The following is a 14,956-nucleotide window of genomic DNA, read 5'->3' as shown; positions in this document are numbered from 1 at the left end:
CATAAGGCCGGCGGGCAAAAAGCGGCCAGTCTGAGGGTCTCATCTGGCCCACAGCATGAATTTGCCAAATTACAATCAGCAATCTTTCAGCAATCTTTCAATGAAAGTAACTGCTAGTGCTAATTCGTCCACTCTTTAAGTCAGAGAAGTGGACAGAACGCATCACTGAGACTAAACAGCAGACAGCAATGTGTCCAATGAGTCGTTGGAGTTGTTGTTATTTATAGGTTATTATGCTGTTATCTTACAGGTCCGCCCACTTGAGATTAAATTGGGCTGTAAGTGGCCCCTGAACTAAAATGAGTTTGACACCCCTGCTCTACAAGGTCATGGGAGGCTCATGGATGGCCCAGCTGATATTGGTGCCAGGGTGCACCTTAGACATGCTTCTCACCTAGGCTACTTGTTGAATATATTTTATTTTAACTGCCAATAAAGGATCATAATTTAGTTTATTTATATAGATAAACTGTTATGTATTTCTCATTTCATATGTCTATGAAAATCCAGTACCAGTTTGTCCCGTTTTAAGGGAATATTTTAACTATAACTCCTTGACTTCAGAATGTGATTATGCAGCACCTGAAAAAGGGCCAGATTGCTCATTACCGTAATCTCAGGAAAAGTTGCTCCTTCACATGTATTATATAAATCTAACGGACGTGCAGTTCATCTCTTTTAGAGTTTATTTTATTTTATCTAAGATATCGGTACATTTTGACAGGAAAAAAACATATTCTAGTTAGCAATAGCCGGCATTTCACTGACTGTGTTCTAAATGATACGCCCGTATTATGAGCACTACGGTAATGTATGTGCGTTCTGTGTCGTTCCGGGAAAGGGAAGAGTTTAGTCCGCATAGTTTAAGTTATGAAGACTGAGAAGAGAAAAACATACTCTGGCTGAGGTCCGACAGCTGCTCATCTACAACGAGGCTGACGGCAGGTACACACATGTATTTATGGTTCTGCTAAACAATACTAATTATGTCGTCTAGATTGTGATATTTCTAACATCACATACGGTCCTGTGTACTCGTTGCTGTATTAATGCTGACTCTTCACTAGAAATGAGAAGTTAGGGGCTGAGGCTGGACATTAAAGTGCTGCGATTTCCCTTTTCGTTTTCCGAGTGCCATCTTTGTTATTTAATTGTGTGGTGACAATATAAGAAAAAAACACTACTCATTTTTTTTTTTGTTTTTTTTTTGAATGAACTTCTTACAGTCTGTTCTATGAGTAAGAACATGCACTGATGACCGGATCTCGTCCCAAGCCCTGTCAAATAATGATCAGCGGTATGTTACACTCTCTACATCAGCTTTCATTTTTCAAAATCAAAGGCAAACCAGCACGACGTGAGATAACTGAGATTACACTGTATGATTTGTTTCAGAAATTGTCATAGTGCGCCATCCCGTCTGTGTGTGTGTACCTGTGAACCATAAGGTAACTCTGCGCGTCCGTGCTGAGGGCACAGGTATCCTCAGCTACCAGTGGTTCTCTGAAGATGAAAACGAGGTATGTGAATTTGACTTAAAGCTACGGTACTTTCCGCACGGGTCTGTCTTGAACCTTAATCTAGAAGACCAACACATAAACAGTTAAAATGTCACTCAGAGAACGTCTTTATTTATATCTGCCTCCCTCCCCCTCTAAAGGTGCCTGGTGCTACTCAAGCAGACCTGACAATCCGAGCTCAAAAAAGCCAACTCTACGTGTGCCGAGTGAATGACCAGTTTTTTAACTGTGTGTTCAGTGAGTGGGTGAAAGTGAAGGTGTTGGACATAGATAAATCAGGTAATGCTTTTGTTGTTGTTGTTGTTGTTGCACATTTGCCGCATCACCTTGGCTTGTTTTTTGTGTTTTATGCACATTGATGATTTACTGATGTGGGTGTCTATCTGTCTTCTCCGACTACAGGCTTGCCGGTACACTGGCAGGGTGAGCCACACATTGCTATCAACCCTAAACCACAGACGGTTCGACAAGGCACAAAACTCGCTCTCCGCTGCGCTGCCTTTGGCATTCCTGCTCCACACTACCAGTGGTACAGAAATGGGCAGCCACTGCTCAACCAGACTAGTGACACACTGCAGGTGAGCAACAATGGCAAGCGAGTGTTTATTGACTCACTGCTGATAGCAATTGTGTACACAATATCATCATTTACTGTATCATTCTTGTGTCCACTGTGAACAATATTCACAAAAAGTTGGTTAATATTTTACCAAAAGTATGATTTGTGGTACACATGCACTTGAGGGAATGACCGGTAAGACAAATAATGGTAATAATCTACAATAACAATCTGTTTTTAGATTGACTGTGCAACAGCCGAACACGGAGGATCGTACCTGTGTTCGGTATCTAACGTGCTAGCGGAGAGGTGGAGCGAGCCCGTCGACGTTGACGTCGGTAAGCCGCATCTAAAACTTTAATTTGTACTGTGGAAGTCTGTCTTTTCCCACTTTGAGTGTTGTATTTTCCTCTGACTTTACTTCCTTCATTTCTAATGAAAAGTGTGTAAAGAAAAACTGATTTTCTTCACACTCCTACAATTCCACTGATTTAGCTCCGGTGCTTTTGTTTCCATTATGCTGGAGGTACTTTCCCATTTCTACAGACTAAAAAGGAAGTAGTTTGACTCCAGAGTAGTGCTTGGTCTGAGCATTAGACACAAAACAGGAAAGTGATGCAAAGTGAAACCAGTGCTTTTTTTTTTTTCATTTGTTTATAACTTTATTTAGTGAATATTCAGTGAATATGTACGTGTACATGCCAGAATAAAGAACTGTACTTAGCAAATACTTATTTTGTCCTTTTTTTTATATCTTCCAGTGCAAAATGATCAGCTTCCTCTTGCCGCTCCAACAGGTACAGTTTTATAGAAAGAAACACAGTTTCATGCTATTTTAGTGGGAGGGAGAGCAAATCACAGTATGTAGTAAAATTTCCTTATATTGCAATATTTACAATTCTACTTTGATCTGTCCTTTAGCCACTGATAAAGTTGCCCTACTCATTGGCAACCTGAATTACTCCAACCATCCGGGCTTGATGGCCCCTGTTATGGATGTACACAAGCTGGCCAACCTCCTGCAGCATCTTCACTTCAGGGTGGTCTCCTTGCTGGATCTCACCAGGGAGGAGATGCTGGCTGCTATTGAAAAGTTTGTCCAGCTCCTTGACAAAGGAGTTTACGGTGAGCATAATTTGTTCATACGCATTTTGTTCCTCTGTCTTGAATTAAACCCCCGACACGTGCCGTGGCCACGAGTTGATCAAGAGTAAAGAGAAGTGAGTGTGTCACATCCTGAATGCTTTTGGCCCTTTGAGAGAGCAAGTTTTACATAGTATTTATGTAATGTTCAGACATGAGTGCGCTAGAGTTATTTCTGTCTGTATTTGATAGTCATCTGTAGTGTTGTGAAGTATGAATGAACGTGTAAACTCTCCATATTGTTCAGGGGAAGTAGACCAGTACTATTATTAAGCAGCAGCGGAGTGCACACTTGGGTGATATGAGATTGTGTTAAAGATGTATTTAAAACAGGGATCAGAAAAGAGACATCGCATCAGAATGATACTCTCTGTTGCGATTCTCTCTTTCTTTTGTTAACAGCGAAACAGAGACAGGAATATTTCAAATGCCGATGTGTTTTGAAACATACTGTGCTGTAAAGGTGTGAAACAGGTTGTGTGAAATGTGCTCGATGCATTTCTCTCGGGCCTTGCGGTGCTTAACTGGATGTGCGTTATATTACTCTTGACAGGCCTTTTCTACTATGCGGGTCATGGATATGAGCACGCCGGGAGGAATTACCTGGTGCCGGTGGAAGCTCCGCAACCGTACCGAACTGAAAACTGTGTCTGTGTGCAGAGAATCATGCTCAGTATGCAGGAGAAGCAGACTGCGTTGAGTGTAATCCTCCTCGATACATGTAGAAAATGGTAAGTGCTGTTATTAATTCCTGTTTTTACAAGAGGACGGTAAAACATGATTTTTTATTTGTCTGTTGTTATTTTTTTTTATTCTATTGTTATGCACAAATCAGTTCTATAATGCAAGTTATTAGGCTTCATTCTTCTAAAACTGGATTTCACTTTCTGTAGGTACAACCAGAGCTGCATACCCTCAGCCATCATGCCACTAGGACCCAGTGGGAACACGGTTTATGGTTATGCCACGTATGTATTCTTTGTTAGTTGGTATTGTGTATATAGTAAATGACTGCGAAGACATCAGCCAAACCAACACTGATTGCAATTATTACTGGTCCATGACGTAGGGGATGTTTGTCAGGGACGTCTCTTTCCTTATCAGCCATCTCGCTGTAGAATTAACAGAAGCGGCCTCGTTATCTGTGGTTGCATAATATTTCCTTCATTAACAATTGCAGATGCGAAGATGCTGAAGCCTTTGAGGTCCAGGATGGAGGGAAAAGTACTGGAATCTTCACGAAGTACTTGAACATGCACATCCTAGAGTCTGAGAAGGTCACGCACGTCTTAGAGAAGGTGTCTGAGGGTAAGCATTTAAAATAATAAAATAAATGCATCGAGATTAATCAAAAAAAAAAAGTGGACTTTATGGTGGGCATACAGTAAATGAAAAGGAAAATAATATATATATGATATATATATAAAAGCTTTTCTCGGGAATTTAATACTGTAAGTTGACAGTTGTAGATCCAGGGAAAGCAGAACAGGAAGGAACGGATTGTGCTTTGGAGTGTTGGAAGGATTGCAGCAAGTTTTATGTTCACTGGCAGCTCACTCAAATGTTGTTTACTGAAGACTCGCCCCGAAAGTTGTGACCGAGCGGGAGCGAGGAGTTATCGAGTTGTCCTGTCTTGTTTGTCTGTTAAATGGTCCTCTGGTGGGATAATTTTTTTGAGGTACCTCCTGCATGTGACCTCATTCTTGGGAAATTCACACTGTTGGCAAGGGAACAGCAAGAAACCCGAGAGCTGCGGAGTGCGAGACAGCTGCTCTGCCGTTTGGGCACTGCTCTCATGGGTCCACTCGCAAATCAGTGCTAGCAGGACAGGGCACCCCGCTGATAGAAACCTGTTTGTCTGTGAGGTCCGTGGACGCGTTTGGATGAACACGTGTGCCGGTGGTTTCAGAAGAGTTTGTTCCTTTTACTTCTCTACTCCCTACTCCCTACTCCCTACTACTCCTTTTACTGTTTTTCATTTGAAAGCGACAACTTGGGGAATGACTCAGAAATTCCCAAACCTGACATCACGGCGTCCTGGCCAGTCCAGGCAAAAAATGCGAACGTTCTACAATGTCAAATCCTTTAATCATCATTTTGGTGCGGACTGGCCTATCCACTGTGCATTTTTTAATTATTCCCACTTTGTTTCTTGTGAAGAAAGGGTTTTTCCAAAACCACTTAAGTTCAGCCAATTATGAATTTCTTATCTTTTTTGTCCCCGAATTTCCCCAAGTCCCTCAAAACCATCCATGTGGATCTGATTATTTTTCTTCTAAGCTTCTCTCATCCCCCACTATTTCTAATTGCAAAACGCTGACAGTCCCATAATCAAAACAGGAGTTAATGCTGTAGATTTTGCCTGTCGATGAAATGTAAATGTTGCTCTGGTTTTGCCGTCATATTTACCTGCCCTTTCTCCATTTCTCTACGACAGATCTGGGCAGAGACCCTCTTGTCACAGGCAAGCAGGCTGTGGAGATTAAACACACCCTGAAGGAACCCCGATCCCTTGCAGATAAAGTTCGGACCACTGGCCACACAAAGGAACTACATCTACGAGATGTCTGCTGGAGACAAGCGAATGGTGAGGAAAGAAGAACTCACCTCAAACTCCACGTTTTGTTTTTTCTTTTCCGTTTTTGAAGTTCCATGTAAGGCCGCGTCAAGCGACCGGATATGTAAATGTTTAAACACACATCAAACGGTTTATTTTCCATTGAATAAACCACACTTCTCTTTCTTTTCTGAGTGTGTGAGTGAGATATTGTTCTTGCTCATATCCCCACACTACAGCATGTGACAAACCAAGCATAGGCGCTGTGGTTTAACGTGATTATTTCCGCACCATTCAAGAACAGCTACTCATTGTTTTTTCATTAATCGAAACAGGGAACTGGTTCATTTTGACAAAGCCTATTTTCCTGTTTAATGGAAGGAAGTTGTCACCGACACCTCGGGCTTCCTCAAATTTACTAAACCCTCTTGTGAAAGTTAATCGTGATACTGTGGACTGATGTGAGCCTCTCCCAAGTCTCCATGAGGCCAGACAGATAAATGTCTGCGGCTTTAATTAACAGAGAAAAAAGTACCTAATGTGGTTAGGTGGCTGTGCGAAATCCATGGTCCTATCACTGAAATCAAATACCAGAGAGGTGTCGCAGTATTCTGTTTTAGCCTGATTCTTTTTATCATGTCTCGTTTCAGATCTACCACGGAAGAAGCGTCTGATGTTTCTTTGTGGCGTCGAAGTGGAACTCAGCTTCTCAGCTTTGTTCTCGAACGTCTTGGTAGCGTTTGCCACAGTAAAGACTACGGGCCCCCATACACAGGACTGCACTGTCATTCTAAGCAGTCTGCCGGTAAATATTTATTTTTGCTCTAAAGTGTCATTCTGTCAAGCTTTGCTGTCATCCCGATGCGAAGGCCAAGCATCTGCACAGTGGCATTTGTGTACATGGCATTTGATAGAGAAGCAAAACGCGGTATAAGAAAGAAATATCACATTTAGAGCTGTTCATAGCTGCCTCCTGTCTTCAGGCGCCACACTGTAGCCTGACTTTCTTTTTTTAAAAAAGTTAATAACCTCCAACATTGGGCTTACTAATGGTAAACTCTACCTACATCATAAATTCCACATTGCTCACGGTACGGTGCTATCAGTTTCCATCACCCATCAGGAATTTCACAATTAAGCGCATTCACACCCACGTTTCACATGTCTGAGGAAGTCATGCCCATAAATAGGCTTCCAGCCTGCTGCAATCGCAGGCCAGTCAGGAAGTAGTGGTGTGCTGTGCTTCTCTTGCGCAATGTGTGCCTCAGTTGGAGTACAGTTTCTTGGACCACACTGACATCTACTGGGAGATTTATTAACCGGTTCGAGAGCTTTCTCTAAACAGAAGAGGCGTTTATTTGTTTTGTTTAACAGGTTGTATGTTATAAACTATTACAATTGTCTATTGTTTGAATCCTTAGGCACTGGAAGACATATTTTCAAGGCCTGACAGGTCAGAGGAAATGGACTCTCTACATTTACAGAACGTGGATAACCCAGACTGTATTCTAAGACTGTGTTCTCTTCAGAAACTAAAGGTATGCACTCACTGGCCAATTCATTATCTTCAATAGTTGGAAACAGATCTATTCGAATTTAACAGCCCTGCACTAAATCTTAGCTTCATGACGGCTATGGTACTGTGCTCTTGTTTAACATGATTGAGAGAGCTGTTGATTCAACTATGTTTTCATTTTCAAATTGTATTTGTATTACCAAACTGTATCATGTGGTGTTGTTCTACTGTATGCTGTATGTAGTATGTGTCGCAGTTCAGTTCCTATGTGAAGTGTTTACATCTTTACAAAAAATGCATTTTGTTTGTCTTTTATCAGGAATCGCTTGTCATCAAAGTGGATCTACACTATACCCATACCGACAGTAAGCTGCGTCTGACTGAAAGCCAGCAGGTGGACATAGGAACGCCTCTGGTGGCCTCCTGTAAACTGTACAGGAGGAATCGTGCAGTAAAAGACAAGAAAGAAGAAGGTGCTTGTGCTCAAAGTATGGGCAAAATCTCTCGCAGCAAACCCCTGCTCCAACAGGCCGTGGCTGGTCCATGTCGCCCTTTCACCAGGAAGGCAGTGTGTGCTGCTAAAACTGCAACTACACGGAGCAATGAACCTGAAGAGAACGACGAGACTGAACTACAAGACTTTGCTCTTTGGCATTAGACCTTTCCGCTCCTACCTTTGTAAATACCAGTAAGATTTTTTTTCTTAACAGATGCTGATCATCTACTTGTCTGTTGATTAATGATGATAATCAATAAGCAATTCAGTGACTGAGGTTTATGTTACTAGCCCAGTACATTAACAGTGATTTCATCATAAATTGTATAATACTTAACAAAAAAAAAAAAAAAAAAAAAAAAACATTATTTGCGTATGACACTTTTTCAGTCAGTGGCAAGCTGGCTGGCCTAATTTATCAAACATTACTATCAATAATTTATCTAATAAAGACTACAACTTTCATCATTATTTTCTCAAGATGTCTATATGTTATTTAAGTTTCAAACAGTGCAACTGCCTTTTCAAGGGAAATGTTAGTCAGACTACATACTGTATAACATACACAGTGACAGGCTTATATTTAAGCATGATGAATGAGAAAATGGAAAGTGTGTGAATGGTACATTTGACGAAAGTGCGTGCTAACTAAATTTAATCATCCGCAAGTAGTCTATGTGAGGATGCAGAACATGTACAGTTCCTCTTCAAAAAATAGCATAATATAAATAGTATACTACACAATAATATTGTGCATTTCTTTGTTGAAGCAAATAAGTCAATCTTACATATGTGAACAAAATTAATGTTTTGAAATTGCCAAATCAAAGTCCTGGCCTTAATCAAATAGAAATGCTGTTGAAGGACTTGAAGCAGACAGTTCATGTGTGGAAACCCACCAACCTCTCAGAACTGAGGTGAAGCTGTACTAAGAAAAAGGTTAAACATTTCTCACTGACTGAGTGTTTCATTGGCTTCTCCTTGATGGACTTGAGAAAGACACTTCAAGTGACTGTACGTTTGAGAGGTGTGGGGACATTATTATTATAATAAATACATGCTGCATTATCTTTCCATCCGCATTTTTATTCACGGTGTTTTGCCCCGTGCCACCAGTCACCGTTAGCTCGCCGTGATCGTATAGTGGTTAGTACTCTGCGTTGTGGCCGCAGCAACCCCGGTTCGAATCCGGGTCACGGCAATCAATTAACGGGGTGTTTATTTTAGAGATGATTAACATAAAAGCACACTATTGTCCGGGATGACGCACATTTAAACTAAATCAGTGTTTAATCTGCCGTACCAGATTTCTTTTGGCAAGCCTCACCACATCATCCATGTATTTTCTCAATTTAACTGACGTGTTAAGGCAACGGAGCGCCGGCTGCATTTTTTAAACGTGGTCTAACCACAGCACAATTCACCGTGCACCCCCCGGGAGGATTGCATTAAGACGTCTCAGGTGTCATACACAAATAGGCCCTGGCGACATATAAAGACACAATGACGGCATGTGACCAGCAGGTGGCAGTGCAACACATTTAATGAGGTACTGGACACTGACATACTACGCCTGAGGTCAGTGGTTTTAGCTGTGGGTTCCTTAACAAAGGATTTACCTTATGCCAGCAGCTTAGTTTCGAAATGGTTTATGCTCTGGTGTTGCTTAAAAAATTGCTCCTCACAGCACACACTCCAAATAATATTTTTGGAATGAGTGACACTAAGAACACTGCATGCTGCTTATAAATTTACTAAATAGTACATCCAGTACCAATCAGGAATAACATTATGACCACCTTCTTAATTGTCTTTTGGTCCTGTGGGTTGAGGAAAAGGGCCAATGTGGATCAGGCTTGTTTCAGTACATCCCACAGATACTTGATCAGCTAATTTGGAGGCCAGGTCAACACCTTATGCTGGTTTTCATGTTTGTCTGTGTCTGTGTCAGGCTTCATCCTGCTGGGGATGGCTGCTGCCATCAAGGAGTGTCACTGCTGTGGGGTGGGGGCACTTGGTCTGGTCTAGGTGGGTGGTGGATGTCTAAGCAAATGCCAGGTCCAAAAGTTTCACAAGCAGAACATTGTATTGTCACATGATAGTCATTGTTATTTACTTCACCTCTCAGTGGTCATAATGTTATGCCTGATCTGCGTAATTTATAACAGATGTTAACCTTCTGGTTGTGGCAGAAAAGGATCTATCCATACATCAATGTGGCATGCCAAACACAAGATTTCTTCAGTTCACTTCAGTAGTAATAATAAAAAATGGAGCTGCAGCCTGTGATTAGAGGTGATGACGACAACAGAGGAAAACAATAACACGCTTTTCTTAGGTGAGGGGCCACACTGAATAAAGGGGCACTACTGCCCCCTAGTGGAGCCGACACTAAAGGGTTGTTAGTTTTTAAGTAAATTGAAGATATTTCACAAACTGATTTTAAAAATTTCCTCCATGGATAGAAAGATAGATATCGTGGGGAAACTGTGGCTCAGGGAAAACAATTCTGTAATCAAAATACTGAAGAAGAAAAAAAAAACCCACACACCCCCGTTGGTTCACTTTGACGTCAGTTTTCGTTGGGACCCGCCCGCCTGCTCAAGTGGCGGCGGTGAATGGTGAGGGAGATAATCCTCGACTCGACCGCAGACACACAGCAGGACTGAGCTGTCTCTGGATGTGGATGCGGGCATCCTCGGATCCTGCTCTCAGCGCGGGCCCGCAGCACGGACAACTTAACGGGACGACCATGGTGCACGGCGCGGCGGACGGATTTGTGGCTGCTGGTCGCTCAGGGGACCGGGGAACGCGTTCAATGTGACATTCACTTGCACGCTGGTGTTGAGTTTATTGTTCTGGTCCTGCCGAAGCAGAGCGGCGATCCTCTGAGAAGATGTTGAGCCGATTTATGAGTGGCAGCATCAGGAATCTCGAGCGGGAATACAGCTGCACGGTCAGACTGCTGGATGATACGGAATATACGTGCACCATTCAGGTTAGTCACCTGTCGACCACTGTTTATTCACTCCGCAGAGCACCGGAGATCGCTGCGATCGTGCTTGTGTGTGACCTGGCAGGCAGGGGGACAGCAAGTGTTTGCATGCCCGAGTGCTGGTGCCAACCAAGAGAAATTGTAAAAAAAAAAAATAAATAAATAAAAAAGAATGTGTAACAGTATGAGCCTGAATCAGAGACATTTTCCCTCACACTACCTCCTACTGCCTGCACCATCAGAGAATTTGAGTGGCAGGATTTGAGGTTTTTAGGGAGCTCAGGTTGGTGGGATTCCTGTAAATCACGTTATCCCCTTTCAAATGAGTGTTGTTCTCAGATATCAGTTTGTCTCGTAGCCAGGTTGTAATCTGGAGCATGGTGTCACCATAGCTGCTCCAGTGTTGTGTTGCTGCTCGTGCACTTCAAGCATGTCTGCAAAGTTCCACTCATGTGCCATGTGATGCTAATGCAAAATTCAGTTTTATGTCCATGTGTTGGCATTCCCTCCTTAAAATGAGCCTTGACTTCAGTGAATCTCTTCATATTGTCATTGGGTGGACTCATTCCTTTGAAACTTAAAACAAATCTAGGTTCTGATGTTGATGCTGAAAGCGCATTTCTCTGCCTTTTGTCTCACTAGTACAAGTCTTGCTTTGATGATTGTGCCGTTTTATGTTCATGCTTTTCATAAAAAGTAGAGGAGGGGGTCCTGTCACTTCAATTGCAAAATTGTGGATGCCGTTGTAGTGACGAGATGTAAGCAGGCACCCTAAAAGGAGCCATTTAACCTGCAATGTGGAACAAAGAAACATTAATAAGACACGCACCATTTCTTGTCATTTTAATATCTGTAGTCTACAGCAGGCCGTATTCCAGTGGCTCGTCTTTCCCTCCACTCACGGGCGAGTGTGAAACGGATAGTACAATTACCGTAGGATCGTGACTGTGTGCCCAGGTTGTAAACAGACCTGCATTTGTGCTTGGAGAGCAGAGCCAGGCATGGAGCTGGGCCAGATGGGCTGCGAAGCCAGCAGGTGTGCTGTTTGCAGCAGAGAGTCGTGTGGTCTGGGTGGCTGACGTCACCTATAGGGTTGGAAGGAGGGGAGTGGAGTGAAAGAGGAGAATGCTCTAGCTCTGCTGTGACTGTCTGGCATCCCGATTATCTTTCTGCCTAACCTGGCTCTGGCGGGGAGCAGGATAATCCTCCTAACTAGCCACATCGCCGGTGCGTGTTCCTCTTTCAGTTCAAACTTTGCCCTTCCTTCCTTTCAGGCTTCATGGCCTGCCAAAAACCAAAATCACCTAGGATACCAGGACACAGACTAGTGAATGCAAAGTAAGAGGCTACTTGCATATTCCCAGTCTGTCTCTCTTTTGTGTTTCAGTCTCTCTGTCCTTCTCTTTCACCTGTTCTGTTTCCAGAATGCTGGTTTTATTCTCTCCAGACGTGTTTCCATTACACTCTGACCCTTTCCCTAAACTTTTTAATGTCCTCCGCATTCAGAATTTCCCCTGGCTCAGGTTAGCGTCCTTCCATTCTCTGACATTGAACCAGTTTGCAATTATTCAGTGACACTGACATCCCCCGTGGTGTCCGCATAAGAAAGCCACCTTCGGCAGGAATTAGAAGCACAAAATAAGCATGCACCGATGCAAAGCAGTAGCAGTAAGGTCAGGGTATGTGTCTTTCTTTTTCTGTGTTTCTTTTTGAAGGAGTGGCAGCTGTAATGTATGTAAGTTAAGTTTTGCTGTAATGAATTATAGATCTTTCCAGTATCTTTGGGGGAGGAAAAGTGAGCACTTACATCATTACACAGTTGTGTAGATTTAGCTCTGGAGCTGCAGGTTGATGGAAGTGCCTGGAATCCTCTTTTGCCCCAAGGCCTCTGCTGCTCTGTGATTTTTTAATGCCATGCTGCAGAGTGTTAGCTTGTGAATTAGCGGCGCCTCTCACTTTGGCCATTTCAGAATAACGGATAAATAAATGCGAAGAAATACTATAACGAGCATTGTTTCAGCTTTATTTTGTCAGATTTTGATCACAAACACATCGAAATACTCTCTGTTTCACATAATAGTTTGGCGGCGTGTTATAATGGAAGACCCAGACCATACTTTTCACCAGCTTAAATGCATTGCATGCAAGAAAACCGCCCTTGTTATGTTGTTGTATTTTTAATTTATTAGAAGCACAGCGTCTACTCCTGATACAGAGTTAATTACAGCCCACATCCTGTGAAAGCCTTTTTTCACTTTTTTTTCTAATAACTGTTTTGTTGAAGGAAACCACCAGCTTTCAGGGGCTGTGTCACTTGTGCCGCATTACAAATAAACACTAAGGTAAATATTAGAGAGCACAGGGCTCTCATGCTTTCTCCACACCAGCGAGAAAGATCAATGCTGCACAAGTTCTCCTAAGATGTGCTGACATGCCGGTGAGAAGAGGGCCGGGGGATGGTAGCCCGGTTGTTTTGTGGGGCGCTTTACTTTGACTCATAGTACCAGCATGACAGCTGTTGCTAAGGGGGACTCTTAACAAAACGTGAGATCACTCAGTGGTCAGGATTCCTGTTCCAATACCGCTGACAAAGACTTGGCTGTAAGCGGTCCCAGGGAGGTAATTTATTTCCCGAATGCCGTCGGAGGGCACTGGTTGTGAGGTGACGTGTTTGTCCACATCAGTTATCCTAGGACTGTCCCACTGCTCCCTTGACACACATTCAGTCTTGTAATTCCTGTGATGTTATTGTTGTTATAGATATTCTAGACCGCGTTTCTGTGGCATTGCAGACTCTTGGCTTTGCTAAAGCTCACATGGAGAGTACTCAAAAATCATAAAGTGCACTCAGAGCTACGTGTACAGTAACTCATACAGTAAATGTTTGGCACTAGTACAGATACAGTGGATTCAAGTGATCAAGTTTCACGGCACGTGTTCATGTGCTGTTACATCGAAATGTGGAAACAACAAGGAGGCCACACACAAGATACATTGCGTATTTCCGCGTCAGACTTTAAAGCAAAACATCGATACCCGTTTCCAGTATTTGTGTGACAGCAAAGAGCAAAGACCGTAAATCCCAGCAGCTAGGACGTACGATTCACTTGAAACTGTATGCAACTTGAAATCAACATAATGTTGATATTCCTCACCTTTGCATTCCCAGTATTAAGCGACCTGGTCGTTAGCTTGCTAACTTTTAACATCAGTCGCTGGTAGACAGTAACAGTTGTCCCCGCAGTGGTATTGTCATGACGTGTGACTCTTGAATGGCAAGTTGTCTACACAACTTGCCATTTTATGTACTTCAAGCTTGCGAGTGAAGGATTCGCATGATGCATTAAAATGTAAATAATAAAGTTAACTTTGGGCTGTCGCTGTAGTTGCGGCGTAAAATTTACGCAGAAGCCTAAACAGGCGCCTGATGCCAGGTTTTGGACTGCTGTGGACAACAACGTTGTCTTGTAGTCAAAGATGTCTCGGACACTTAACATCGCGAGGACATCGGAAGTGTCCAACATAGGGTCTGCTAGTCTTAAAATGTGTCCAGGGATGAAAGCGTGCGTACATGCGTGTGCTCGGAGCCACCAGTGGCTAACACTGTTGCTATGCTTCATATGAATGATTAAAATGTGTGCTAGGCCTGAATGTTTCATGAGAAGTAATCTCAGGAGAACGTCACTTGTGTTTACCAGCATCACGATTGGCTGAACCTGTGGCGCATGGCTGCTTGCGATTAAGGATTACATCATTGTGGTGTCTGTCTATACAGCAGAGCAGAGCAGGGCAGGACAGCCCCTGTCTCTTTCACGGGGATCTGATATGTGGGAGCAGCCTCTCGCCAGTCACACTCTCTCCATCTCTTTTCGTGTTGATGGTGAATGAGCTGGTGCATCCTTCCAGCGCTGCAAAGGGCACGCGCTTTGTTGCAGCCTTTGGATGCGGTCCTTAATCTTCATCCTTGTGTTTCGTTGCTGCCTCACACGAAGCTCTGTTACTCCAGCAGTAGAGTATTAGATAGAAATTAAACTCTGCCTGACCCGCATGTGCTTACTGGCATTCGTGAAGGAACTTAGCCAAAGACGAGATGCCAAATTACTCTTTTTTTTTCCTTTTTTTTTGACCTTGCACACAAACACTTTTTTTCTCTCATAAATATCATCAATA

At 42.9% G+C, this 14,956-nt stretch overlaps 2 protein-coding genes and 1 non-coding gene across 4 annotated transcripts in view; all 3 read left to right on the top strand.

Annotated features, from left to right (window-relative positions):
• Nucleotides 1–821: 821 nt before the first annotated feature.
• malt3 (MALT paracaspase 3) lies at nt 822–8,262 on the top strand. The gene is made up of 15 exons (XM_047597446.1): nt 822–945; nt 1,227–1,297; nt 1,396–1,520; nt 1,661–1,799; nt 1,923–2,098; nt 2,321–2,417; nt 2,841–2,876; nt 3,001–3,204; nt 3,776–3,953; nt 4,116–4,190; nt 4,403–4,530; nt 5,660–5,809; nt 6,430–6,584; nt 7,201–7,317; nt 7,615–8,262. The coding sequence occupies exons 2-15, from the start codon at nt 1,255–1,257 to the stop codon at nt 7,951–7,953; spliced, it is 1,962 nt and encodes a 653-aa protein (XP_047453402.1). The 5' UTR covers nt 822–945; nt 1,227–1,254; the 3' UTR covers nt 7,954–8,262.
• A 658-nt stretch (nt 8,263–8,920) lies between these two features.
• On the top strand, nt 8,921–8,992 carry trnah-gug. Its single transcript has one exon. It is a non-coding gene; the product is annotated as a tRNA-His (tRNA).
• A 1,110-nt stretch (nt 8,993–10,102) lies between these two features.
• The window catches only part of LOC125014674 (FERM domain-containing protein 5), a 52,452-nt gene continuing 47,598 nt past the window's right edge, over nt 10,103–14,956 (top strand). The window contains exon 1 of one of the 2 annotated variants that reach the window (XM_047595932.1): nt 10,103–10,789. In XM_047595932.1, coding sequence (XP_047451888.1) covers nt 10,688–10,789 — 102 coding nt within the window. In that variant the 5' untranslated portion in view covers nt 10,103–10,687. The remainder of the gene's footprint in view (nt 10,790–14,956) is intronic. The other variant, XM_047595933.1, reaches the window with a different exon arrangement.

The sequence above is a fragment of the Mugil cephalus genome, chromosome 10 (genome assembly GCF_022458985.1).
Source record: "Mugil cephalus isolate CIBA_MC_2020 chromosome 10, CIBA_Mcephalus_1.1, whole genome shotgun sequence".
In the NCBI taxonomy this organism is placed as follows: Eukaryota; Metazoa; Chordata; class Actinopteri; order Mugiliformes; family Mugilidae; genus Mugil; species Mugil cephalus.
The sequence above is the reverse complement of the archived record's forward strand: the minus strand, read 5'-3'. Positions and strand labels throughout refer to the sequence as shown.